At 39.0% G+C, this 27,247-nt stretch overlaps 1 protein-coding gene across 5 annotated transcripts in view; it reads left to right on the forward strand.

Moving 5' to 3' along the window:
• Positions 1-27,247, forward strand: part of dock10 (dedicator of cytokinesis 10) — a 75,705-nt gene that overhangs the window by 15,859 nt on the left and 32,599 nt on the right. For 4 of the 5 annotated variants that reach the window (XM_034701274.1, XM_034701275.1, XM_034701271.1 and 1 more), the window contains exons 2-4: positions 19,610-19,729; positions 24,289-24,378; positions 25,113-25,195. In XM_034701274.1, the coding sequence (XP_034557165.1) occupies positions 19,610-19,729; positions 24,289-24,378; positions 25,113-25,195 (293 nt within the window). Of the gene's footprint in view, positions 1-17,408; positions 17,505-19,609; positions 19,730-24,288; positions 24,379-25,112; positions 25,196-27,247 lie in introns of those variants that run through there. The other variant, XM_034701273.1, reaches the window with a different exon arrangement.

The following is a 27,247-nucleotide window of genomic DNA, read 5'->3' on the forward strand; positions in this document are numbered from 1 at the left end:
CTGAACAGCTGTGTCCTCGGTCTAAACTAGGACCTCAGGGAGCAGGGAGCTATGCTGAGTAGGCGTCTGGTAGATAGTTAGCGCTGGTGTGGAGGTTACACAGAGGTTACATGTAGGCTTTGTGTAGGTGTCATGTAGGCGGTATGACTGAATGATTTATTGCGAACCAGACATTCTAGTGGTCCTTTTCTCTGCTGTGAGGGTGTGGACTGGGGGTTGGCATAAAGTCTTATGATTTATATTTCACTCAGGCTGGAATGAGGCTGATCCAACTGTTCATTAGCATTGTGCCCATTGTACATGTATGTATTTCTGGCATGTCTGCATGAAAGTTAGTACTGCCTTGGGCCTGATTTAGTTAGAATATGGCGGGTTCAGAGTTAGGACGACTTTTTCAAGCTCCCAGAATTACAGGAAACAGAAATCATAAGGGATGATTGCTCAAGGAGCAGTTACGGTTTCCGAGTGTCGGAGGCTCAGACATGCAGGGGAAGAAGAGGAGAGTTCAGAGTGTTACAGAGTTTGACTTGGCTCACATGAGGAGTTTGAGAATTGTGTTATTGATTGAATACACTGCTACCTGGACAGGAAACAGGACCGGCCTGACAGCTGTGTAAAATGAAACAGCGACTACATGCAGTGCTGTGAGAGAGATCATGACCACTGTTCTGGACTGGCTTTTATTACCCTGCTGCTGACTTCTTTCTGGTAATATCAGGTTTTGATGTGCAGATTAATACTGGCATAACCTTCTCTCTCTGCAGTGAAGCTCCTTTTTCTGTTTCTAATTAATGTGCCTCTCTCTTGGATGGAAAATTTGTTCATAAAGGAGCAGCTCTTACTCTCTGCTTCCTGCCTTTACGTACATGAAGTCTCCCCTGTAATATATGTTTCTTATTTAAGCCATGAATAACAAAGCACAGCTCTGAATCACATTTTAAAAGTGTACTTAGTTACTGCACAAATCAAAAAACTTTTACTGCTTTGCTTTTTTTATTTGCAGGAGGATGTGCTTTATAGCAAATATTTATCACAGAGTGTGTAAGAAGCCGGTGACCTCAGCCGTCAGTGCTAGCCTGCTGAGGCCTGATACGGCGCATGGAGGAGGGGAGGAGGGAACAGCAGGGAGATGTGGAGAGATGCCACGTGGGAGAGTGAATTAATGAGGCACCAGCGCTGTGACAGTACAGTAGCTGAGTGTGTTGCTACTGAATGACTGCTAAATGAAACTAGTCTACTTTTTTTTTGTGACTCACAGGCCAGATTTCCCTCTTGTGATGGTAGATTTAGAAAATCAGAGTCAGCTGTTGACTATTTAAATGTAAGAGGCTGGGAGACAGGTTGAGGTACGAGATGTTTTCTGATAACAGATATTTGGTGCTACTGAGTTCAAGTTCAAATGCAACATCAAAATGCAGCCGTCTGGCCTGTTTTCTAAAGATTTCCCACAGTATTTGATTATAACAAACTATTATATAAAAATAAAACAAGAATAAATAACTAGAGGATCAAATGCACTTTTTATAAGCATGCTTGCCAATCTACAAATCAAATTGCACATGAGCTTAGTGCCTAACCCTGAACAACCTCTGTTTGTAAGAACAAAGTATAAGTAACTTATATTTATTATACACATTTAAAACTTTATTCTGACATCAAAAAAAATACCAGTAGCAGCAAGACCCTTGTTTCATTTAGCAAAATACATATATATCATAAGAATTATACATACAAGTTAGCTGATTATTGATCATCTTGCTCTCCCCTCACACCCACATCTCTACTCTCTTCATGCTCACACCAGCCTGTCCTACCTCTCCCAGTCTCTCAATCAGCAATGTGGATTATTAAATCACCTTAAAACATAGAAAACCGTCTGTTTTCATCTTCATCTATTTTTGCAGAAGCTAATCCACATGAGGAGAAAGCTTGATATTAAAAACACAATTGATTAAGATGATCAAACAAACGCACAGCAGCACGTACTAAACAACTTAAGTTGACATTTAACCGCTGGGAAGGTCCATAAACAGTTAATGAAATTACTAGAGGGACAGCACAGTGTGTGTCTGTCAAAGTGAATAGAAGCAGAGAGATCACTGCTTAATTAACTGCATGTAATATCACTGAAAATCAATTAAAAAACGTATTTAATGCTACAATTCCTTGCCAGTTATACTCAGGCGTGGTTAATTTGCTTGGTTGTGGCGCCCAGATAAAGGCTATATGTGACTGTATGTTGATTACCATAGCATAGTATGTATCATACAGCAGACACCAGCCTGATGAGTAGGCAGCCTCTTGCAATCACTTGCACAAACATGAGGACCCCCAAAGATGATGAGGCCCCTACGTATTGTTGTACGTGTGCTGTGTATAAAGAGGGGTGGGACTGACCGTGAGACAAGATTTATCACTGTCAGCTTGGGATATCACTGAGGATTGTACCTATGTTTCATTTATGCACCAGCTGACAAGGTGACAAAGGCGACAATGTCCCAGAATATTTACGAAAAACGATGCCAATTCTAAAGATATTGTGCTTCAAAGGCTCCATCATCAAACGCCATAGGACTGATATGAAAATGATTAAAAGATGACTGGATGTAAATGCTGTAAAGAAGGGTGAGGTTATTGTGACAAAAGGAATAAAGGTAAGGTTGACTTTGGGTAGGTGATTGAGTTTTAAGAGGGAGGTGAGTCGAGGGTGAATGAATGGAAAATTTTCAACAATGTCCCCTCTTCCCAGCAGTTTCTCTCTCACTAACTTCCTCTCTCTCCACCTCATCGCCCCCCTCAACATCTCTCCTGCCCCAGGACTTTACTTCTCAGTTAAAGACATTTTAATAGCTTCCTTTTCTAAACAAACCAGCTGCCAGAGGATCAGATAGTATCTCTGGCACAGGGCGCCTCCTGGAGGTCACTCATTAAAGATGTGGCAGAGAGAGAGAGAGAGAGAGAGAGAGAGAGAGAGAGAGAGAGAGAGAGAGAGAGAGAGAGAGAGAGAGAGAGAGAGAGAGAGAGAGAGAGAGAGAGAGAGAGAGAGAGAGAGAGAGAGAGAGAGAGAGAGAGAGAGAGAGGTGTGGAGACCGGCTTGCTCTCTCTCATCTGCAGGGCCTGCTGTGAGGAGCTCTCAGCGCTAGATGGCATTGGCAGTGTGCTGTGGCTCTCAACCCGCTTCCCTTCCTGTTACCTCCTCCGGGGACAGTCAACTCAGGGCCAGATAAAACTGTCAGACATTCCTCTCGGTCTGTGTGCAGGCTCTTAATGTGAACTTGTTGCAGTAAGGTTGCACAATGTTTGTATCAGTTACTGTTTTGATCTGACTTGTCTTTAGTTTCGTACCAGAAATGAAGCTTCAACAAACTAAGAACTTCCAATTCTTGTGTCATGTCTCTCACAATTAAAAAGACATCTGTGCAAAACAATTGTAACACATACAGAGAGAGAAGAGTGAAAGAGAAAGGGAAAGACATGGAGGAGAAACAAAACAGAAACCAACATGAGTCAGATGCAAGAAAGTCCCTAAAGTCCATGTTTAAGTCCTGCTCCAGAAATACTCTGTGGGGGATTCCTTAGGTTGTAAAATGACGGTTTAATGTACTGCTTTCACTGTATGCAAACACCTGAAAAACCATGCAATCCTGCAGTCCGACCTCTGAAACATCATCTTACAGGTACAGCAAAGTGTATCAATAAGTCAGAAAACAATAGATTGTAAGAGTGGCTCAGTTCTTCTTCAGGTGAAAAACAATCTCACTTCAGACCTCGCCTTGTCTGTCTTCCTGTTTGTGCATGAGACCGTGTTTTGTGGTGGTGTTGCATCTGCAAGCTGAGGTTTCACCTATAAGATCACATCAGGATGAATTTGTCGAGTGTTCCAAACTACACTCTCTGAATATAGTGTATATAGAGACCGCTTGTGTTTTGTAGCTGCAGCACGTTCAAATATTTTCTCTATCGTTTGCATTCCTTCTGACTGTATCTGACTCCATATTTGAGAGACATGCAGTATGTGCGCTTCTGTGTGAGGTGAAGGGGGCAGTGCAGCCAGAAAATAGGTTGACCCTGTGTCCCTCTCATTGCGCCTGAGGGCCAAGCTGTAGTTTGCCGAGAACCCGGCTCCAGTGAATGACAGCATCCTTCCTGTTGTGGTCGCCATGGGAACAGGAGAGTGTTTTCCCAAGTAAACCGAGCGGAGCTCTGCACCACATCAAACAGGGCTGCCGTGAGTCAGCCTGCAGCTCTACAGGGATCCTAACTATAGCCCAGCTAAATGCTTACAAGGCAGTGCGCAGGACTTTTAATGGACTGTGGTTTCCTACTTGGCCTAGTTGGCTGAGGTATGTGAAGTCAGTTAAACTGCCTTGTGTTTGTCTTTTGTTTTAAAAAGTTAACCTGCGTATGTTTGCAACATGCACACACACACATGCATCAAACTCCTGTAGATCCAGAATCACCACCAGTGTTTTTGTGCAGTAACAGAAGGATTAAAGAGACAAAGGCTGTACATCTGGAAAATATTAACGAACAAATGAGGGCAGCGTACTGCCATGTACACCCTGATGATGTCATCTTCTGCAGAAGTTCAGACTACACACAGATTAACCCCGGTCACACAGGGAAACACAGGGAGAGGGAGGACACATTAGCAAAGGTGTACATGGACACAAAAACTGTATGCTAACAAAGTTTTTTCAGTGGGTGCATCCAACCCAAAACAAAGCTCATGGTTCAAAGTGTAAGGTTGTTTTATTGTCCTGTTAGGGGACATTTGTTTTGCAGTCAGCAGTTAAACATACATCCATCAGGCCAACAGTCAATACGACATAAAACACACCAGAATACATAAAATCCCAATTTTCTTGAAGTTTTCACCAATACTTTTTGAAGAGTGAGAAAATAAGGGGGGAAATGAATATGATAAATCAACTAAGCACATGTTCATCCTTGTGCTTGCTTGATGCACTGCCTTGAAGTTCAGCCCAACATACTACGACATAAACGCTCTCTTTAAGTTTGCACTTAATTTTCTGTGCTCAAAATGCTGGAGTAGCTTATTACATGTATTGCATTGTTACATCAACCTCAGGAAAGTTACATAAAAACCTTCTTTTTAGTGCGTGTGTTCAATAAAACTTTGATATAAAGTGTACTTGGAGTATTTCTTCATTTTCATGGTTTTTACTTTTGAGCACTCATGCCTTTCTTTTTGCTTTCAAATGAAAGAAAAGCACAGGAATCAAAATACAAAAAATATATATTCAGTCACTCGTCTGCAGCCTATTTAAAGCTACTGTAGGGAACTTTTTGTTTGTTTGAATTTTGGCCTACTGTGGACAAAGTGGTACCTCTAGTCTCTTTGCTGACCATGTTTTATGCATGCATAGGTGTTTTCATACTATAAAAATCTCCTCCAGCAGTTTTTGAATAGTGGAATATATCACTCACTGTAAATTCTGCTGGGTCTGTGTCTGCAACGTAAGAGGATTTAGAGAGAACTACATAGGAATTATCATCCTGTCACTGATGGTCTCTTTGGCTTTTGCAAGTCATAAAGAGGCATCCATTTGAATTTCAGTTTGTTTCATAACCATCTTAAAACTCCTCACAGGAGCTTTAGTATGTTAATGAATCATTATTCATACATTCTTAAATTTAAATTTAAATTTTTGATATCCTTTGAAATAACAGATACCTCACAACTCAATTATGTCCTCTTGTTGGGCTCTGACTATATGATAACTTATTTTTCCTGAAGTCTTAGTTAAAAGTAGCTGGTGCTTACAGACTGTACATTATAATTACTTATCCTTCATCTCCAATAAATAGCAACATGTCACACTGAACTTTCAAGAGAACTTTTAAGGAGTTGGCATTGACTTTTTGAAAGAGGATTCAATGTTGAATACATGTAAAGAATCAAGGAGAAATAGGGAGCGACAGAGGAAATAAGAGAAAAGCATAAAGAACCAAAGAACAGTTACAGGTGTTCGTAGTTTTATCAGGGGAGGTGATGCTTTAGCAGAGCTTTGTTTTGCATTTCATGGTGTGATTTATTTATTCTCTGTACAAGCTAAAACACAAGAACAAGAAACCTGGGAGCTGAGCACGAGCCTCTTCTCGTGCTGCAAACCACAGAGGGTGTGTCGCCCTCTTCATCTCTTTCCCTGGAAGTGTGAGGTCCTCATCACTTATTCAGCACTCAGCACCTCATTTGCTGGAAGTTGCCTTGGGTGTTTTGCTTAAAATCCCATCTTGCTCTCTCTACTTCGACTTTAAAAAGAAATGAAGCCCAAGAAAAGTGCTCCCAACAAACACCAGAGAAGATTGTATTCAGTCTAGCTGTAATACAGTATCACAGTGAATAAGTGTAGACAAATTGATAATAAAAGAATATTTCTACAACTGCATCATTTAAATTCCCCCAAATTTAGCAGTTATTGGCTCTCTTTACATTATCTAACCCTCTCTTGTACATATTGACACATCATAGAGTACAAACATACCACCATTATCTCAACCCTTGATGTATATTTGGATGGAAACACGCTTCCAGCAGCCAGTATGGAGATATAATCTGTGTTTGAAAACAGTGTGAAGGCAGGCGGAGTGAATGAAAGCACAACACCATGCAAGCTGTGTAACATTAGGACTCTGCTGGCATCTACAGGGCATGTGTGTGTGGGCATATTTGCATGACAGCACCATTGTGGAGGCCTGGCACACAAACAAAGCCCATCACTGTGGATTTCTGTGTGTTTTACAGCCGCTGCTTTCAGGCATGTTGTACTGAAGAGAGTTTGATGAGTTGCAGTGGATTTGGATGTGTTTTGGGGAGGAGGATGATGATTATGATGATGGTGGTGGTGGATGGTGTGTAATACCTCTATACTTTGTACATTGCTCTACACATATGCTCTTTCATCTTCTTCACATTAGAGGAACATTAATATTTGTACTCTGTGTGGGAGAGAATAGCAATTTGGTATGTGCTCCAGCTGAAGTGGGTCTCTCTTGTGTGCTGTTGTTTATATTTAGCGATGTAAAGCATAATAATAATGAGCATCTCTGTGGGCGGTGGGTGGGATTTTCTGTCACATTGGCTTCGACACTAATGACCTTAATCATGACCTCACAGCATCACTATGGTTACTTCCTCTCTGCAGTGAGCTGAGATTGGGGAAATGACTGGGACTGTGCATTATGTGTCACTTAATTACATATCCACCAAAAGCCTTTAAAACATACATGGAGATAGATTAAACTGGATTACATGATACAAATGTGTAAATAGTCCCTCAAATGTGTGTGTATGTCTCTGTGTGTGTGTGTGTGTTTGTGTGTTTGTGGGCGTGCTTGTGCATGTGCTTCTGAAAAAATCTGAAAAAAATTGATTGGTCCGCTCTTTCTAGCCTATCCGATTAGTCTTTGATATGTGCAAAGCTCCTTTCAGAAACTTGAGGTTTGCACCAATTTTGTGTTGATTTTATCAGCTGTACATAAAAATGGATGGCATGCCTCCATCTCCTACCATCGTAAAAGAAAAAGTGAAACCAGAATACCAACGAAGCATGCGCTGAAATGTTGCGATGGTGACAAGCGAAGGCATGCGCAAAAGCAATCTGGCTGGTGAAGCAACAATCCCTCAGGTTGATACAGTCCACAGCAAAACAGATTCGTCTGTTGATTTGAAGCTGACACTCACAGTTATTGAAAGTTCATTGAATCTTTTGTTTGTTACGTTGTCTCATGCTGTTCCTCCTCTAATGACTTTATTTATACAGCACATTCAAAAAAATGTCAACAAAGTGTTTCGACAGACAAAGCAGTGATAGTAACTGAAGTGGATAACAGAATAAATATTTAACAGTCAGGCCAAATGGTAGTCTAAAAAATTCAAACAATGCAAAAACAAATTGCAACACAAAAGGTCAGCAAGAAAAAAAAAACTGAATAAAAGTGATAAAACAGATAGATCTAACAATTAATCCTAAGACAGTGAAAATAATAGATAAAGAATAAAGCATTAAAGGAGAATGAAAAGGTTATAAAAGGACGACATCATGTCAGAGAAAACATGATGACCTATACTGCAGCCAGTCACCAGGGGGAGCTCTTAATGTTTTAGCTACACTTTCTGGGGGCGGTCGTGTCATCCATCTTCTACAGTCTATGGTTTATTTTTGAAGCTCCTGTGGACGAAGCTATACCTCTTATCTCTTTGCTTGTTTTATCCTGTAGGTTGTGTTTTCTGCCAAAAAAACCTACCCTTGCATTCTTTTAATAGCTAACTTTATTGCTTACTTGTATTTGTACTGTTGCCGACTTTTCCTTACTCCTAGCTGCGATGGTGGTGGTGACAAGCCTCAAGCATTAAAAGTAAAATATAGAAATGAGTGTCAGTGTTGTTGCTGATGGTCTTTTTTACATCCATAGGTCACATTGAGGCATTAGTATACATTTCTGTCTATTTCATAACTTGCTAAAAAAATCCTTACTGCAGCTTTAATAAGCTTTTTAAATGAGGTTATTCTCTCAATTGTGCCAGTTTTGGAGATACTCATTTTCATGTGTCACATGACATGATTTAAAACACATTAATTCCTCTGAGAGTTTGTTGGTTCTGGTTTTATATAGTCACTCACTGTGTTGTACCCAGTGGAATCTTTTTTTGTGGGATTTATTGAAACTTTTATGAGACAGTAGAAGCAGACGCAGACCTGAAATAGGAAAAGGAGAGAAAAACGAACGAAAGATTCTCAAAGGTGGTATGAAAGTGCTGATGTAACTACAGCGATGAAGCCATGTGGTCTCATGGAATGCAATTTATTTTTTCACCCTGTCAGTTCAGTGGAAAAACCACCTGACTTCTCTCTTTTAAAACAGTCAAGTATTTATTTATGGTTTTAGAATCAGCATCTGAATTTAGTTTCACTTCCTCTAGTGAGTGTCTTGGTGGCAATTTTAACAATGCTAACTGTATTGTTAAATATTGACTTAGAAAAGGATGTATGATTCAATGATTGACAGATATCCCAGTCTGTTCAATACAGTTTTTATTTCCTTGTCTGCCTACTCCATCTCCTCCCTGTTTACCACTTTAAAGGTCTCTGGCTTCAGTGACTGAAAAACAGCAGTAAACTGAAATCCAAGCTTCAAAGCATCCTTTCAAAAACATTTCTGAAAATCTATATTTTGGACAAACTTTGGTTCTGCAAGTTTGGCTGGCAAAGAAGAACAAGGGGGATTTAACAACGAGGAGAATTTCAAGTTGCTGCAAAACATATGAAAACCATTTTGTTCTCAGAATGCTCATGTTTTTCTTTCTGGATAGCCACACACATTGAAAGTGGAGTATTTGAAATAAGGCAGAACCAGATGTTTCAGTGACATGAGAGCAATTAGAGCCATTAAAGTGATCATCAGAACTAAAGCAAAGATTTTTGTTACATAAAGCACTTGTTTTAGACTTACCTAGAGTCCTTCTGCCTGTCAATGTGCTGAGCACAAGTCAGTCAGTTTCACCGCTGCTCTGCAGTCCCAAAACTCTACTGGCACGCTTCATGTGTAAAACCACTCACCTCCCATTTTTCATCCTCTTTCCATTCAAGAGCCTCTCTTGCCACTACCTAACAACTCTCCCTAGAGCCATTAGGCTGAAGTTACTGCAGCAAACATTGTGTATGCATAAACACACTTTTTGAGCCTCTTTCTTTTAAAAAAGAGACGGTTTATTTTACAAAATCAGAGTGTGGGATAGCGTGTCTGCACTTTACATCTTGTTTTCTGTGCACAGACCGCAAAAGCACAAGCAGAGCCAGCAGAACTCAGACTTAAAAGGACTGGTGTGATTGGAAGAAAAATGGAGAGGGAGAGTGCAGCAGCAGCAGCAGCATGGAAATCAGACAAATTATGGAGGTTTGAGTGTACGCGCGTTTGTGTGTATGTGTGTGTGTGTGTAGCAGCTGGTTCTGGTCAGCTGACAGCTATTGCAGACATTGATTTGTAGGGTGAGCTGGGCTGGGCTGAACCACGCACAGCTGCAGCCAGTGTGTGTGTGTGTTTGTGTGTGTGTGTGTGTGTGTGTGTGTGTGTGTGTGTGTGTGTGTGTGAGTGTGTTAGAGGAAGAGAGAGAAAGAGAGAGCGAGAGCCATGTAAGGCTGCCAGTGTGTAAGCTCAGCAAATGCAACATTAGGAGCTGGAGGCTGAAGGAGAGCAGTAGACACAGGGAGCTTGCAAAGCAGGACCAGGACGCTAGACTATATAGGATGGAGCCTCAGTTTTCCTACAGAACTTGAACACAGCACAGCACCACTGGCTGGACCAGGGGGCTGATTGGACTTGACTGAAGCACAGTTGAGTTCAGGCTGACTGGAAGAAACAAGGAACTGCAGTTCAGGTGAAGCCTGGAGAACAGGCTGGAGCAGGGGTGACAGCAGTGGATTGATTATGGGTTGTTCGGCAAGTGTGGTCCTTCTTCTTCGTTCAGTGGGCGGGGCTGACTGCGGACATATGTGTTCAAGACAGGACCAGATATCAATGGATGCTGCAACTCCAACTCTTGAAGGTTTCACCATTACCACCTCACCTCTGACCATCATTGTCATGGTAACTAGCAACACTGCTGCTGCAACCTCAAAATTCCCATGCATTAAAAGCTAATACATTTGTCTGCGAGTAGAAGAATCTACAGTAGGTGGTGGTGCAGTGATTGTGTGCATAATGGCATTATATTTGTATATGCATCAATGTATAGCTCTATGCATTTTAAGTTCTGATGATCCACTTACCCATGTCAAACTTTTTGCTTCTTTCTTTTCCTCTTTTGTTGAGGTTGCAGTATGATCAATGAGCCAATGAGGCCTGGTTGTTACACATCACAGCTGAGAGGCAGCAGGACGGAAATGGAGAGAGGAGAATAGAGGGGGATGGTGGGGTCAGACATGAGGAATTTAGTTTCTGTGGGAAAACTCTTCTTTCTCTGCATATGGCTCACAGAGATGATAAAAATAGCTGTTACAACAGACCCATGAATAAGATGCAGGAGGAGAGTTGTTTGAGTGAGCTTGTAAGTGAATGAAGTAAGACACTAAAGAATGTAAGAGTGGATGAATGAAATATATCAAAGTACATGTGTGTTTCCCGTTCATGACTTTTCTTTTCAGTGGAGTGATGCATGTGAGCCATCTGTTTGGTATCTGTATCCATTAGTGTTGGCCAGAGTTTTTATTCCCAGAAAGACCCTGGTTTCTGAAAGTCCAGTGGAAAAATGTTCAAGTTTTGGCAGGGTGGGATCTTTACAGTCGCCCTTTTTGTTCCCCTTTTTTCCCTCCCTCCATTAACCTCCCATGTCTGTCTCTGTGCCTGTTTTTCTGGTCTCTCTGGCAAACCAGAGTCATAAGCTTAACCTGCAAAGTCATGTTTGCCTGCTGATTCCTGCAATGTAAGCATAAGAATGTATGCTGTTGTATTCAGGCCAGTCTGTGCACACTTAGCAGAGCTCTGCTTTTTGCTGATGTTGCATGCTACATTTCTGTTTTGGGAGTAGATTTATTAGCACTACAACAATGCCAACTTTCTTTTTATATTCTCAGGCCAAAACTGCTTAATGAAACTTTATCACTGCAGGTAGTTTTTCAACCTCAAATAGTAATTCAACTTCTTGAAGAACAAAAATGGCACTCTTCTTAATAACAGCAGGTTTCTGCAGCCCAGTTTTATGCTTGCAGGCAAAGATCCATTATGTGATTCATTAGTGGTGATTTACACTCTTTAGAGGAGCCAGGTTTGAGAAGACTCAAGCAAAAAAAAAACAGCTGCATAAAACTGATTCTTGGGAAATGCCACCACCAGATAGACAATAAGACAGAGAATAGCAAAGGCCCGAGTGAAGGGCCTTGGGGAACTCCAAAGGTCAAAAGCAGACTTGGCAACAATTAAAAATGTTTTATTCCTCTGACATCCATTCAAGCAAAGTTAAACTGAAGTAAATAAAGCCACACAAATATCTTCACAACTGTAAACCAACATTCATCCAGTGGGTTAACATTGTAACTCCTCTTGATACCAAAAAATAACACAATACATAAAAAATACTCGGCTAGCTGAACAATTTCTTTACAACTCAGAGAAAGAGTAACAGTTTGTGTACATAAACCCTTTGGTAAGTGGAGTGAAGAACACTAACACTCAAGATAATCATCCCATGATGTGTGAACAATGACTAGTACAACTGACAGTGTAGCCACCATGATAATCCCCCAGGCAGCACCTGCACGATTAGTGAAAACCTTGCTCAGAGAGATGCTGTCATTTGCTATACAGGTTCCAGGGCCCACAACTTCAAACTCAATAACACATTATAAATGAATGGAGTCAAGTGGTCACTTTAATGGATTTTTTGTGTTGCAAAATGACTATAATGCTAGAATCTGGAATAAATACTGCCAGCTGTAAGGCATTTGCAACTTCAAAAAGTTTCCCCTTCAAGCTTTTGTTCAGCATATCTCTTGAAAGGTTAAGATAAGATAAGAGATTCCTTTACTCATCCCACATGGGGAAATTCAAGTGTTACAGTAACAGAGTAGACAAAGTGCAAAAGAAATATATAAAGCAAACAAGAGCCTATAAATATACAATTATTAAAAAGTTATTAGCAATTAAAATTAAAATCAAAATTAAAGATTTTAGCAACATAATCTGGTACTTCTTTGGTCAGTAGAAATGTTTGGACATTGGTCGTCAGTCCTACAACGCTGATTGAATGAGTTAAAGTACCTTTAAAAAGAAGAGTGCAGTATATTGCCAATTTAAAACTAAGCCACTAGGCTGCCAGTATATAATTTAAAACAGTTGGATGTCAAATAAAAAGTTAAGACTTCTGTGAGTAACTACCTGGAGGAATGATAATGATGATAATGATAATAAAATGAAAATGTTAACACAACAACAGCTTCTATTAGGGACTCTTAAGAGTAAGGACATAAGGATGATAATTGAAACTACAAACCATGGGACATGCAAAGGTCTAACACACACTCAATAAGTCATTGTCTCCAAGCTGTCAGACATTGTAGTACACTGTCCATCTCCATCCATCACTCCCTGTGAGCCTGACGCTCTGTCTGTTCTTCTGTCACTGTCACTGACACTGTGGTCAGCCAAAGAATGCAAATCCTTCACTTTCTCTTTGGCCACTGTCAATCCTTTTTGCCGTTGACCTCTGGAGACCTCCTGATTGACATTTGAAAATATGCTTTTGTGTAGTTAATTAGTCATTGACATGATTTTTGAGTTTCAGTTATTTTCCGTGCCCCTCTGAATGAGGGCTTCTAGTAGTTTGTAGAACTGACAGTGGAATAGATAGATTGAAAAGGATGTGTGAAGTGGACAGTCAATGCACTGAAACTGTAGTTTGCTTGTGTTTGTGTGTTTTTGAAGAAAGCAAGAAGTTACAAATAAAGTTTCCTGGCTTTCCAACACAACTCACCTTGTCAAAATTGGACCTATAAAAGTGGTGAACGCTTGCTCACAGCAGAGGAGTGATTTCACATAGATGATTCCCCGTTAGTCCCACTATATCTCTCTACAGATCCTGTATTGCTTTAATGATATGAAGCAGATGGCTTCTATCTACTTTCTTCTCTCTGCTGTCTCAGCTGTCCTCCTCTTTCCCACTTTCTATCTCTCTTTTGTCTCTCAATCAATCTGTCACACTCTTTTTCTTCTCCCACACTTTCACACTCTTTGTCTTTGTCACACTTTCCTCAAATCTTTTCCTTAACGGGATAATAAGCCCTTGAATCTGTGCTTGAGAATGATACAAACCAGCTTGTGGAAATAGTTTAAGATTGTGCTTTCCCTCCATCTTTGTTTTTTATCTTTCCCATCATAGATTTCTGCTCTATATTTTCTTATGACTAATTCAGAGCACCCTCCCTGCTCTACCATCATCTCACTTCCTTGTTCACAGTCATGCTGGAGGAGAGCCACGCTGTGAGCCGCCAGTCTAGTGCTCTATTTGTGCCCCTCACACAGCTGTAGTTTACAAACATCAACACCCCCCCTCTCTCTCACCCCTGCTAAGAGGGAGGGAGAGAGAAAACAGAGAAACCCGGGACAGACGGAGGGATGTTGAAAGGGATGTTTAATAGGGTGAGAACAGGGGGGCAGAAAAGAGACAGAGGGAATCAAAGGATGAAGAAATAAAGGAGAATGATGCTGAGGATGTTTGATAAAATGAGGAGGTGATGGGAGGGAGCATGGATTGAGGGAGGGATGGAGACAGCTGGGCAGAAGAGAAGAAGGATGGAGGGAGGATGAGAGGGAAAGAAGTATTGCTGCAGACATTAAATAGGCTTGAAGGAGTACAGTACCCACCATCAAAGACTCTTTAATGGTTATATGATTAGGAAAACATTCAGCAGATTAAGATTAATGTGTTACTTAGAAGTGTCTGTGCTTGGAGATTTATGGGGCGATGTTTCTGTTTCACTCTCCCATGAACATCAAAGAGACAGTTATGAATCAAAGTCTAACTAACAGTGTCATCTCTATACTGAAGTCTCACAAATAGCACAATATCAAAGTAATATGGCAAACCTTTTCCTTTCACATGCTTTAAGCCACACTTTTTATATTTTACACTTTCCATGACATGTTCAACCATCTTCACACTTTAACCTCAAATTTGACCCGGACCAACTGTCATTAAGCGACGAGTGGATGACGTGTCAGCAGCCTTGGAGTTGTAGAAATTTTTGCCTAGGCTGTCCTTGTTCACAACATCGCTTTTCAGCACTGAATTAGTCACAAATACTTGTGTGTGTGTGCGTGTGTGTTTCTGTGGGCAGTTGTCATTTTAGTGGTTCCTACTTTTTCAGTCAGAGGCCAAAGTCAGATGATGTGATGACTATGTCCTCTTTAATTGGTTTCCATCTATCATGTCTCAAATTTCCAACACAATACAATATTGCTAGAATAATTTATAAAGCATCTAAATTCTCAACAATTACAGTGTGAGGTCAGCATGCTTAAACATTTTTGCAACCTTTATGAACCTTTTTATTTATTTGTCTTGCCGACTTGTTCAACTGTTCATTTATTTTAAGTGTTGATCCATCAGTTCAACTGATAATCCTCAACTTTCATTGACTTTTACTGTAGCTAGCTATTGTAAACATGAGCTACCCTTTCCAAGTTTCTTTTACCGATGTTTTTAAGCTAGCAATTTTAACCATTAGCTATGTATTAAGTTAGCAAGTTCAACTAGCCATCTATTTCAACTGTTTATCCATTTCGCTACTGTCGCCAACCATAATTAGCCAAATATTTAATGTACAATCCATTAGCTTACAGTTAGCTATTTAAATTTGTAATTTAGATGTACTGCAGTACTTAGCATACTAGTTCAACCATTGATCCATCAGTTTTACATACAATATGAAATTGCATTATTTTAGCTAGCTATTTGAACCAGTAGCTATCATTTCAACTTATTTTAGCTAACCACAATTAACTAAATATTTAATATATCCAATATTTTAGCTAGCTATTTCAACCTTTCAATATAATGATGATCTGATACTTAACAGATTTCCACTGTTGATCCATCAATTTGATATGACACATTTTGACTCTCATACATATTTACAATTTAATCCATTTCCTGTCTTTCTCAACCTTATATTTATTATTTCAGTTCATTGTTGAAACTGTTTATCTTTCACTTTTAGCTTATCATGTCAACTTTCTAAACTTGCTTGTTACCTAGTTGTCACACACTGTTGCATTTTTACAACATGCATTTTTCGGGCGTAACCATAGACTGTATAAAATATGGACGTAGTATCTGTGACGTCACCCATCTGTTCCTGAGAGCTGTTTTGAAGCAAATCGACGGCAGCAGCCATATTGGAAATGCGGAACTCAACTAGGCAGAGTGTGAGCCTCTTAGCCAATGGCTGTGTGTTCCCGACCGGGAGTCACGTCAGTCATGTCCTTATTTGGGCAAAACTCGTAATCTTAATATCTTCTTAACCGTCACGTTAGAAAAAAATTCACCCCCCGTACAGTGTGTGCCATTAGAGAGATTAGCGTTGTAGGGCCAAGCCGTTTTTTGAACCAGGCTGTACACATGTTTATTAATGCTGCAAAGATCCTCTTTTTCCCATTCATATCTATGTGGTTTCCGGTGTTTCTGCAGCCAGCCTCAAGCGGATTTTCGATGTATTGCAGTTTATAGCACTTCCGCATTGGCTTCATCATTTGAGACCGGAGTTTGCCGCTTGGGCGTAACAGCAAATTTAATATTTGAATACATCAAAAATGTATTCTATTCCTATAGCTTCTTTCTTTAGCTACTCAACAACCATTCCGCATACACCATTTGAATGCATTTCATCAGGATTAGGGTGTTTCTGCTGAGCAGCTGCAAGACATTTACCCCCAGGAGACTTGCTGACTGAACTTTCGCTGGAGTTTTATAGTACTTTCATCAGGTGCAGACCCTGTTGAGGAACCAGTGCATTAATCCATCAGTGTCTGGGAGAACTTCAAGTGGCACTTTATATAATGTGTTAGCAGGTGAAACAGTTTAGGGCTTGTTTCCTCTTGTACAGATATCTGTTCTGCTCTGAGGTTACCACCGGGGGAAGTGAGCATCTGTGTGTACAGGCAAAAATCTTTGTTTGTTATTTTATACTTCTAATGTTTAATGTTTATTTATTTGATTAAATGGGAACATGCAACTGTGAACAAATCTTTATGTTTTTAATTTTACCCATGTCTTTTGATGTCAGGACAGGCTAGCTTTTGAACAGGAAGTTGATTGTTTGCATGTTCAGATGTGTGTGTGTGTGTGTGTGTGTGTGTGTGTGTGTGTGTGCGCGCGCGCGCATGCGTGCGTGTATGTGTGGGTTGACAGTGTGCTGTTGATAAGCAGATAAAGTACTGAGGGTTAAGCAGAGTGTTTGGATTTATGATAGTGTTCAACAGAAAAGGCGGTTGTCCTTTGTATTTGTTTGTTTGGTAACACAGGGGGGCTTTAAGATGTTAAAATTTAGTTTCTTCACAACAGCAGTGTCTTCTTTCATCATGTTGAACTATTAGAATGTGAAACACTGAGATAATATGACTTATAGAAAATGATGCACCTGATTGGTTGGTGTCCCATCTGCTGGGGATTTTCTGTGTTTGTGTGTGTGCTGTTGGCCATCAAACATCAACTTCCTCTACTTCCACGTGTGCTGACACACTCTCTCAAAGCCACTCAGTATTACTTCTGTTTTTGTAAGGGCACATGTGTGCGATGTGCGATTTGTATAGATCGATTTTACAATACCTTTAACATTCTGTCACACGCTGATAGTTGATCATTTTTTTTCTTTTTTGTTTTTCAAACACATTTCACTATTTTCGCCATGAGCTTCAGGAGTAAAATCACCTTCAGGAAGAGACTAAAAAGCAAACGAGTGCGATCAGATTTCAACCGGCTGAGTATTGTACGTATCTTAATGCCTCTTTCTGTTTAGCTGTCAGGTCAAGTTACATGTATGGTGCTTCTGTCACATTGCTTTAGTTCACTAACAGTGGTTTACTTATGTTTATATGTTGTCAGACATAGCTTTAAAGTACACAGCTCTCAAGATAATGGACCACAGATTATAACCTTTATACTGTAATCAGTATTTTATGATATCTTTGCTTTACTTCAAGTTTGATTATTTCTCTGTCTAACTCCATTGAACCACACTTTGTGAAATCAAATTATGTGTGTTTGTCCCAGCAGACATGATACTACATTACTGTATCAGCTCATTAGGGGAAAGCCATACATACACCCGAAACGTTTTTGCTGACATCACAAGGGGCAAAGCAGTGTCACGGTGAATGTATGGAAACCCCAAGCTTCATCTGATTACCTGCTCTAGCCTTTTGATTATTACTCTTAATCTCGTCACCTATACGCTATTGATTCCCAGAAAAGCAAACTCAAAATTGTTTTGGTTTAACAACTGTAAATTAGACTTATCATAATTGTTGTTTACATTATCAAATAATTGCTCAAGTATGTATTCAAACACTGATTAGCTGTCCGTCCGTAAGATGTCAGATATTGCTGAAACAAATGCATCCTATGATTATCGTCTCAAGTTGGACACCTTCATACTGCTTGGTTTGTCTGACTAAAAGTCAACACAAAGATATTTAATTTACATCAGTTAACAACAGGCAAAAACAAAAACATATTCACATATGAGAAGTTAAATTTCACACATTTGTGCTTTTATTTATTATCGTCGTAATAGTTGAAAGTTAATCCAAGCAGTGCTTCTCAATGAAAAGCTTGCATGTAATGCTGCTTTGAACATTTGACTGAATAGAAACAAGGAACAAATCTTGAAACCATACTCTGTACATGAAGCGCAGACTTATATTGTAGACCTGTATCAGCATATATCATGCTGACCTTGTATACTGCATGGTACTGAACATTAACATAATATAGAATGGATGGTGGCAGCAGTGCATAGACCGAGGGCTGCTTTAAAACATATTGTAGATGACCTTTATTTAGGTTACATTCTGCTGTTTCCCTCTTGGTTGAGTGCCAGCAGGCCTGTTTTGACTGTTAGTGTAGCTGTGGTGGGTAAAAGCTCTGGTCTGCGCTGTGTGCGTGTGAACTCAAAACAGAGATCACTACTTCCTCACCACAGCCTACTTCAGCTCTCACTCTGCTGCTGTTTCTCTTGCTGCTGTCTAAATGCCGATGTAATATACCATGTGTTAATCACGTTTATAATTGGGTTTTTCATTTGTGACTCATTGACAGGTTACATAATCTTTCAACAAATTGTTACGTGTTTCAAAAAAAGGAAAAGTTAGTGTGTAATGTATTGTTTTGTATGCAGTGCATCAGTGTTTCACATATTCAGCAATGGTGGTTTATGCACCAAAGGTGTCTGAATGGGGTTTGGAGGACAGTGTGAGAACCGGCGTCCACATTTAGAAGCGACCCCTGTATGTTTGAGGTTTTCAAGTGTCAGTAAATGCTAGCCTTGTCAGTTTTTTGTTTATTTCCATAACACCCACTTGTATTAAGCTACAACCTGGCTAAATGAAGCTCAAACTAAATACATAATGAATGTACATTTAAACAGTTTTTAATTTTAATGCAGCTTAGTGGGTGCTGTCTCTTCACTGTAGCTGTACTCAGACTTCCTCTATGATTATTTTAGGTCCTAATGATGTCATGGCAAAACACAGGAAATGTTTCGGTCATGATAACTGTTTTTAGAAAAATATGTACACCAAATATTCACAAAAAAACTGCACGTGTTTTAGGCTGGTGCCAATATGCTACCTGAATAATACAGCAGTTGGCAAGAACAAACTTTTTTAATTTTGATTTTAATTTTAATTTTACAACTTAATTACAGCCTCAGTGTTTTTGTTTAAAATCTGACATAAAAAACGAACAGTACTTGGCACTTTTTTCAGTACTTTGTGCTTCATATTAAAAAACTATCTCATTGTATCTTCTTCTTTAATTTTATATTTATGTAGAAAATCAATGCTGATTGAATATCTCTGTCTCTATTTGCAGCAGGAGAAGCCAAAGGTGATTGATCCTCTCGACTATGAGACAGTCATCTCTGAACTAGGGGAGGAGCTGAAGGAAGACCCTCTCAAAGACCTGCTACTATTCCCGGACAATGATTTCTCGGTAAGGGTGTGTATACGTGTGTTTTCTGTGCGTGGGTTTCACATCTGAATCCATTACTTTTTGTTTAGTTTGTCTCTCTTCCACAGATGCACAGATGATTGGAATTTAGCATGGTTGCAAATAAAATGTCGATTTTTGAGTGGTGGATCATTCACCTAAACTTATTTTAATTGTGTCACATCATATTCAATTACACTCATCAAATACCACTTACTGCAAATTATCAAGGGATGATTTGGGTAACATTAGAAGCAGTGGTGGACAGTAAACGGGGTACATTTACTTGAGTACTGTACTTAAGTACATTTTTGAGTATCTGTACTTTTTACTCCACTACATTTCTATCAATGCTCCAGTTACTCACTACTTTTGCTTTGAAGTCAGCTCATGAATTTCCTTCTCTTTTCTGAAATCTGATCCCTAAGATAGTAACATGTGTTTGTGTAGTTCTGTTTGTCTCAGTGGTTAAGAAATGAAGAATGATAGGTATTGTTCACTGTCCAACCTGAGAAAGCATGTTGAGCTACGTAACATTTGTTTCATTCCAGATGAACATTTCAAACTAAGTTGTCTGTGCTTGGAGTAACCTCGTTTCTGTTTTTACTCCATGGTATAATTTTTAGAGGCTTCAAGTAATGTTTTCTAAAAATACATAATGTAACAGAATGTACTCCTATGTATTCTTGACTGCACTCATTCTTTGTGATATTGCAAAGTTTTGAGATATTTTAAAAAGTACTTTGAATACTTAAGTATTTTTAAAAGCAAGTACTTCAGTACTTTAACTCAAGTAATAATTTGACAGAGCAACTTTCACTTGTATTGGAGTGTTATTTTGACCAAGTGGATCTATACTTTGACTTAAGTAATGAGGCTGTGTACTTTGTCCACCACTGATTAGAAGTATATTTGGGGTATGTTTTGCCAGTATTGAACCATAGAGTAAAGCTGGAAGATAGACAGGGAAAGAGGGAAGCAAAACGACATGCAGCAACAGTAAGAAATAAAAACGTCCAGTTATCTGGCTCACAATGATGTCAAACAACAACAAAGCAATTCTTTATATTTCTGACAAAGTTACTCTCTGGTGCTTTGTTCTTCATGGTGCACCAGACTGTTGTACTGTTTTATCTGATGAACCTGGTGCTAAAGTGCATAAAGAAAATATAACTTTATTGCACAAGACTTTTAATTTGACATATTTATCTAATCAGTATTATTTTATTAAAACAAAACTGGGTATTGCTTTAACATGCCAACATCTAAGTTGCAAAGGGCCCACTATGTCTAAAAAGGGCTAATGTAAATAATGACTTTGCTCATTCCCTTATTTTCATGAAGAGAGGCATGAAACCTTTTATCAGGAGAACAGGTGCTACATTTCGTTTAGCTTGACTGCAATGAAGTTTTGTGATTTGATTAGTCTGCAAAAAGGTTACCCCACATCTGTCATAATGTTACGCCAAAGGAGAGTGCATTGCAGTGGCTCAGTTTGGCTTCTTCTAGATCTGACAAGAAGAACCCAGCATCAACCAAACCTTTGTTTAAAACTAGTCATTTCACAGGCAAGTTAGTAAAGTAGTATAAACAAATTTAGAAATAATAGCATGCAGACCTGTGTCAGTGTGACATAATCAGTCAATCATTTCTTCATCCACTATTCACTTAGTATCGCAAAATTGAGAGTTTTATCAATACTGAGGAGAAATTTCTGCTTTAGTACACAATGTAGAAACACAGGACTATAATTTTTGCATCCCAAAATGCATCAGTTAGCATAATGAAATATACCATGTATGGACATGCCTCTTTTCTTTGATCATAGGACATTTTTAGAGCAGTAGTGCATTATTTCACAATAGGAACTGAGTCACTTGAATAATAGCGGAGTGATATGGATTACAGTCCAGGTTTTCAGTTCTTTATTTGATGATTATGTATTGTTGTTTATCATACAACATGGGAAAGATTTTCTCCACTCCTGCGCTTTAATCATGCATGTTTAGCATCAGGATCTTTTCATTACAGTCAACTATTAATTCTCCCCGGCTCCCCTCAGCTCTTTGTTTATTATTGCTTTCATTACTGGGCTAATGTGTTTCTGCAGATGCAGATCCACTGCACATTAGAGCGACCTTATAGCTGCTTGTTGTAAAGAGAAACGTTTGCTTGTGAAACCTGCAGTTGTAGCTTTAATGCATGATCCTGCTGGTTTCCAGCTCCGTCTGGCCTCAACACAGGCTTCTCTGATTTTCTTTGTCTCCACAGCCCACAGTCAATTTCCATAATTGTAAGTGAAAGTGGCTTGGCAGGGTCTAGCTAATGCACAAAAGGCATTTACTAGATTTGCTTCATTGCCAGTTGGTTTGTGAGCTCAGCACTCAAGCCAGCTGATTGGGCTGTATAAATCAAAGTCTGTCTGTGTTTGCACACAAAGATCTTTAGTGCTGACTTGTTTGCATTTCTTTTCTTTACAAGCATTTTTAAAAATGTTTGTGTAATTTAGGCAGCAGGATTCATACCAATGATTATTATAATTGTAGGTCTAAACCCTACAGAGTTAAACAAATAATTTTACTAGAGTTATTCATCCTCTCTGGTATAAAGCAAAGCCACTATGAAATGAATGAGTTCATCATTGGGTTTTAAAACTCCACTATAGAAACCAATGGGGTGATGTCACTGAGACTCTTATAGGCCTACTTAAGCAGAAAAGACTGTATCATGGACTGTAGGTCTCAATTTATAACAATACTAGGATGTGGACATTAAGTAAATGTACCACAGTATTTGTTTAGCATGTTAGCATTCTGATCAGATATAAAGATAATGAACAGCTTTGATTAATGGTCAGCTCTGCAAGTATTGTGACATCTATATGCTAATAATGAAGCTAGCTTGCTGATTTTATATCTAAAACATTGTTTACCACAATCATTATCCCTGCTTAATATGTTAGCATTTTCTATTACTTTGTTGGAATCAAAACAAGTACATGTAAGTGTGATAATTACATTAGCTTAACATGTATTTTAATATCCAAATGCTAATCTGCTATCAATAATAATGTTAGCTTGCTGATGTACAGCAGGTGCTGTGTTTACCACATCAACTGTTAGTTTGGTGAGTTAGTGTTCTTACATTAGCTTTCGTACAAAGTACAGCTGTGTATTAGAGGGAATGTAAATCGATACCAGTCAAAAGTTTGGAAACACCTTCTCATTCAAAGGTTTGTATTTACTTTAATTATTTGAAACACTGTAGATTAATACCAAAGACATAAAAACTATGAAAGAACATATATGATATTATTTAATTAATAAAAAAGTGTTAAACAAACCAGAATATGTTTTATATTTTAGATTCTGTGAAGTGGCCTCCTTTTTCCTTCATGACAGCTTTGCACGCTCTTGGTATTCTCTCAGTCTGCTTCATGAAGTGGTCTCCTGGAATGGTTTCTAATTAACATGAGCCTTGTCAAGAGCTCATTTGTTGAATTACTTGCCTTCTTAATGTGTTTGAGGCCATAGAGGTAGGGTTAGTACACAATGGAGAGCCCTATTTGACTACTGTTGTAATCCAGATTATGGCAAAACCATATTATTTTATAGTTTTGATGTCTTCAGTATTAATCTACAATGTTGAAAATAATAATAAAAAAAAACAACAATTGGATGAGAAGGTGTGTCCAAACTTTTAGTGTAGCTTTGTATGTAATTTAACATTCACATGCTAGTACAGTAACAGCAATGCTAACAGGCTGATGTTAAGAGGCCACAATCCTACTTAGAGTGTTAGCATGTTTGCTTTTGCTTGTGATAAGTAATTAGGCTATATCAGAGCAAAACGTGAATGCTATTATCTTTGTGGGTGTTCGGGTGAGGAAGAGACAGCACTCTTCTTTCAATGTATCAGGTGTTTTCATGATGGTTATGAGAGAGCTAATACGATGGTCAAAGTCTGTGTAAAAATGTTCAGTCTGCATGTCTGCCTGTGCGAGATGAAAAATCTCTCATCTTCTAAAAGTTTCTTCTACTGTATTTGTATAGTACATGCTTGTCTTTGTGCTTTTGGTTATTTAAATTGTGGATAGATGTCATTTTACGCTTTGCTGATTTTGAGGCATAAGCAGGTGATGCAAATCTGTTTAGTATGCATGAAAGCATTAAAAACAAACGTGTATCTCCACTCATTTATTCAGGATTTTTTGATTTATTTATCACAGACCTGTGATTTGTGTTTTGATTAAGATTTATCCTTAAACTTTGCTGTATAGTGTGATGGTCTGTCGAAGCCATTGTTTAGCATTTCTTCTGTCACCTGGTTTAGTCGTGGAGTATGCCACCCAGAGTCTCACATTTCTTGTTCTGCATTCTTTCTAGTTACCAAATGGCAGCCCTTAAAAAACACTTCCACTTACTAAATGAGATATGCTTTGCTCTTTGCTCCTTTTTTATTTTAAGCGAGGTGACTCACCTTACTTTGAAACATTTAGAAATTATTTTTTTGTAATTTCCTGTCACATTAAGAGCCCCTGCTCTTTCCATTTTTCCCTCCAGGTATCCACTGTGCCTCAGGAGAGTAGGACTCTCAAGTCAACTGTTCCAGAGGGGGCAGAACTTCAGGCTGAATGTCTGCTGGTCAGACAGGTGAGTATTAAACATGTGTGTATGTGTCTTTCTGTCTGTTGGTGTACAGAGTTAACCAAAGCCACTGTGGTTTGGAGGAAAAGGGTTTCAGTTGGTAGTGGTAAATTATTTTTGTCACTGCAGGCTGTTCTTAATATAGAGCATCCTGATACCAATGCCTCTACAGTAAACCAGATGTGTGTGCCTACCTTGATGTATGTGTGTAGGCAACTGCCATCATTTCAAGTCAACTAGCCTTGATCTTGAGGTGTGGGTTGAGGAAATAATACCCAAGTAGACGGAAACTTCTCAGACAGGCTACAATTAACTTGAAATTTGTGTCTCACTCTGTTTGCATGTGTGTGTGTATGTACCGTACTGTACTGTCTGAGGTTGATGTTGATAACAGATAATATGTATGGATCAAAATACTTCTTAAAAGGAGTTATAAGAGAACAGCAAGTGGAGTGAACTATTTAAATCCCTGAAACAGACATGCGATCTGTTATGATGTTAAGATATCATTATCTGTACAGTCCTTGGGGACAAAGTCTTTATTCAGTTCTTTTTATAATTTAAATAATCTCATGATGAATCCTTCCCTGTACATTAGCAACTAGGCCTCAGGAGAGCTGAGGTCTGAATGCCTGACTCTTCAATGCCTGTAGACTTCTCAGCTGCCCCAGGTACAATTTTAGAAAGGGAGAGGCACTCATTTCAGGAAGTTAATATTTAATCTCAATCCTCTCTACCAGGCCTGTAAGTATTTCAACTCGGAGCTGAATGTGGTCCAGTTCAAGTACGATGACTACGCTGGAGACTACCGCCTGCTGCCCAGGTAGTAAACTTTGGCATGACTCCAAATCTCTGTTTACTGTGTTCGTTGTATGCGTTTAAATGTAAACTTATCATTCTGTGAAACACACTCTGTACGCATTCAATATAAAGCTACAGCCAAGAGATGGATAGCTTAGCTTAGTATCAAGACCATGGGGGGAAACAGCTGGCCTGGGTCATGTGCGTGAAACTACTTATTGGTCAGGCAGACTGTGTATAATAACTGAACATGGCAAAGTGGCGCTGTCACCAACTAGTCTGTAAACTGTCATATTCAAGCCTTTGTGTTTTTTATAGCCATCTAGCTTGTAGCCAAAAGTCACCATCGCATTGAAAGTGGAGCTTAAGAAAGTTATTTCACTCATACAGTGATACAGTCAGTGCTTAAGGCTAACTCATTAGCCAGCTAATGAGATTGTCAATGAAAGCATGAGTTTTAATTTTGTTTTAAGGGGACCAGAGATATGTTTTTTTGCTGAACTACTTTTTTATTACACTAAAGAGCAAGGGTGTTGAGGAATATAGCAAATTTATTATGGGTTACATAAAAGTACTGGTCGTCTGGCTTGTCTATTTATACATGCTGGTAGCATTAAATTAATCAATATTTGACCTACAACAAACAAGACAACAAAGCTTGCCATCAACCATATGTTCTTTAAGCTTTATCACTATCAAAAGTTAAATTAAAATGTACCTCCTGTTCGGTTATTATTTTTGGAGCCCATTTCTTTATTCACATATATAATAAATATATCATAAATGTGTCAATTTCTGCTGTTAAGTTGGTATTTTATCGTGAAGCTCTGGAGATTGACTTGGAGCCAGCCTCAAGTGTCCGTGCAAGGAACAGCAGTTTTGGACATTGGCTATTCTTAAGTTTGCCCCTCTTTGTGACACACAGACTTTCTGGAGTCTTGTAGTCACCATGAACCCAGCAGGCAACCAGTAGAGCCAATTTCCTCAATGAAACATGAAATATCTCAATGAGACATTTGTCAAACCATAATTTGTCCTCTGTGATCTTGGCATCGTTCTATAACACATTCTTGCTCTAAAATGTCGAGACCAGTTTATTTCGCTATAATACCAAAAATGGAAAATTTGTTTCTGAAAATACCTCCTCTGTGTCATCAACAAAATTCAAATTGCCACTCAAATCAAATAATTTTAGCACAAGGTTTTCTGTTACTTTTTTCCCCATTAGTGTTTCGGGATTATTATTCAATTAAGTCAATCACCATAAGTCGTATTTACAGGTACAGCTGTTTTATTTAATACATAATTGTGCATTGTACAGTGGTATGAAACTTTAAAAAAACATGATTCAGATTTGTTTGACTTGCTGACTTGATTAAAGAGGGAATAGATTTTTTCCTCAAAGACAGCACGACCCAGAAGTAAAGTCTGCAGACATAAAGTACAACCACGATTTGTTACACTTAGATGGTGGGTCATTAACAATAACAATATGGCGGCTGGTGTTGATTGAGAGGGAAGTATGAGAGGAAGACTGAGAGCATTCTTCTTTGACGAATGTTTACATTCAGCGCTCCCTTGATCCCTTTCATAAATGTCATTCACCCATCAGACACCCATTTATTCAGTCAGTCATTTATTTAAATCAGGCTGTCAGTCAGTCAAGTGGTGTTTTGTCAGTCCCAGTGAGGCTGACCCAGAGCAGCTCTACAGTTACTGCTCTCAACCACAGGAATGTCACTTTTCGGTCCCATGGGTGTCCACTGTATTCCTTCAGATGGTTCACATGACCTCTGACAACCAGGATTAACTTTAAAGCTGAAACATGAGTTGAAGCACAATTGTACCAATGTCAGTTGACTCTTGAAGCTGGGGAATCAGCATAAAAGCACAAACACTTCTTTTGCAATGTTTTCTTTATAGCTAAAAAGCTAACTCCGGCTAGCAAGCTATCTATGAAGTTTGGTTGATAAGTCATGAGTACGAAGGACCAAGAAGCAGTCTTTATGATTTATACAACTTAAGCATAACGGCTTCAAAAAGCAGTTTAAGTAGAGTTTCAGGGTGGCAGGGC

Source organism: Notolabrus celidotus, chromosome 14, assembly GCF_009762535.1.
Source record: "Notolabrus celidotus isolate fNotCel1 chromosome 14, fNotCel1.pri, whole genome shotgun sequence".
Lineage (NCBI taxonomy): Eukaryota > Metazoa > Chordata > Actinopteri > Labriformes > Labridae > Notolabrus > Notolabrus celidotus.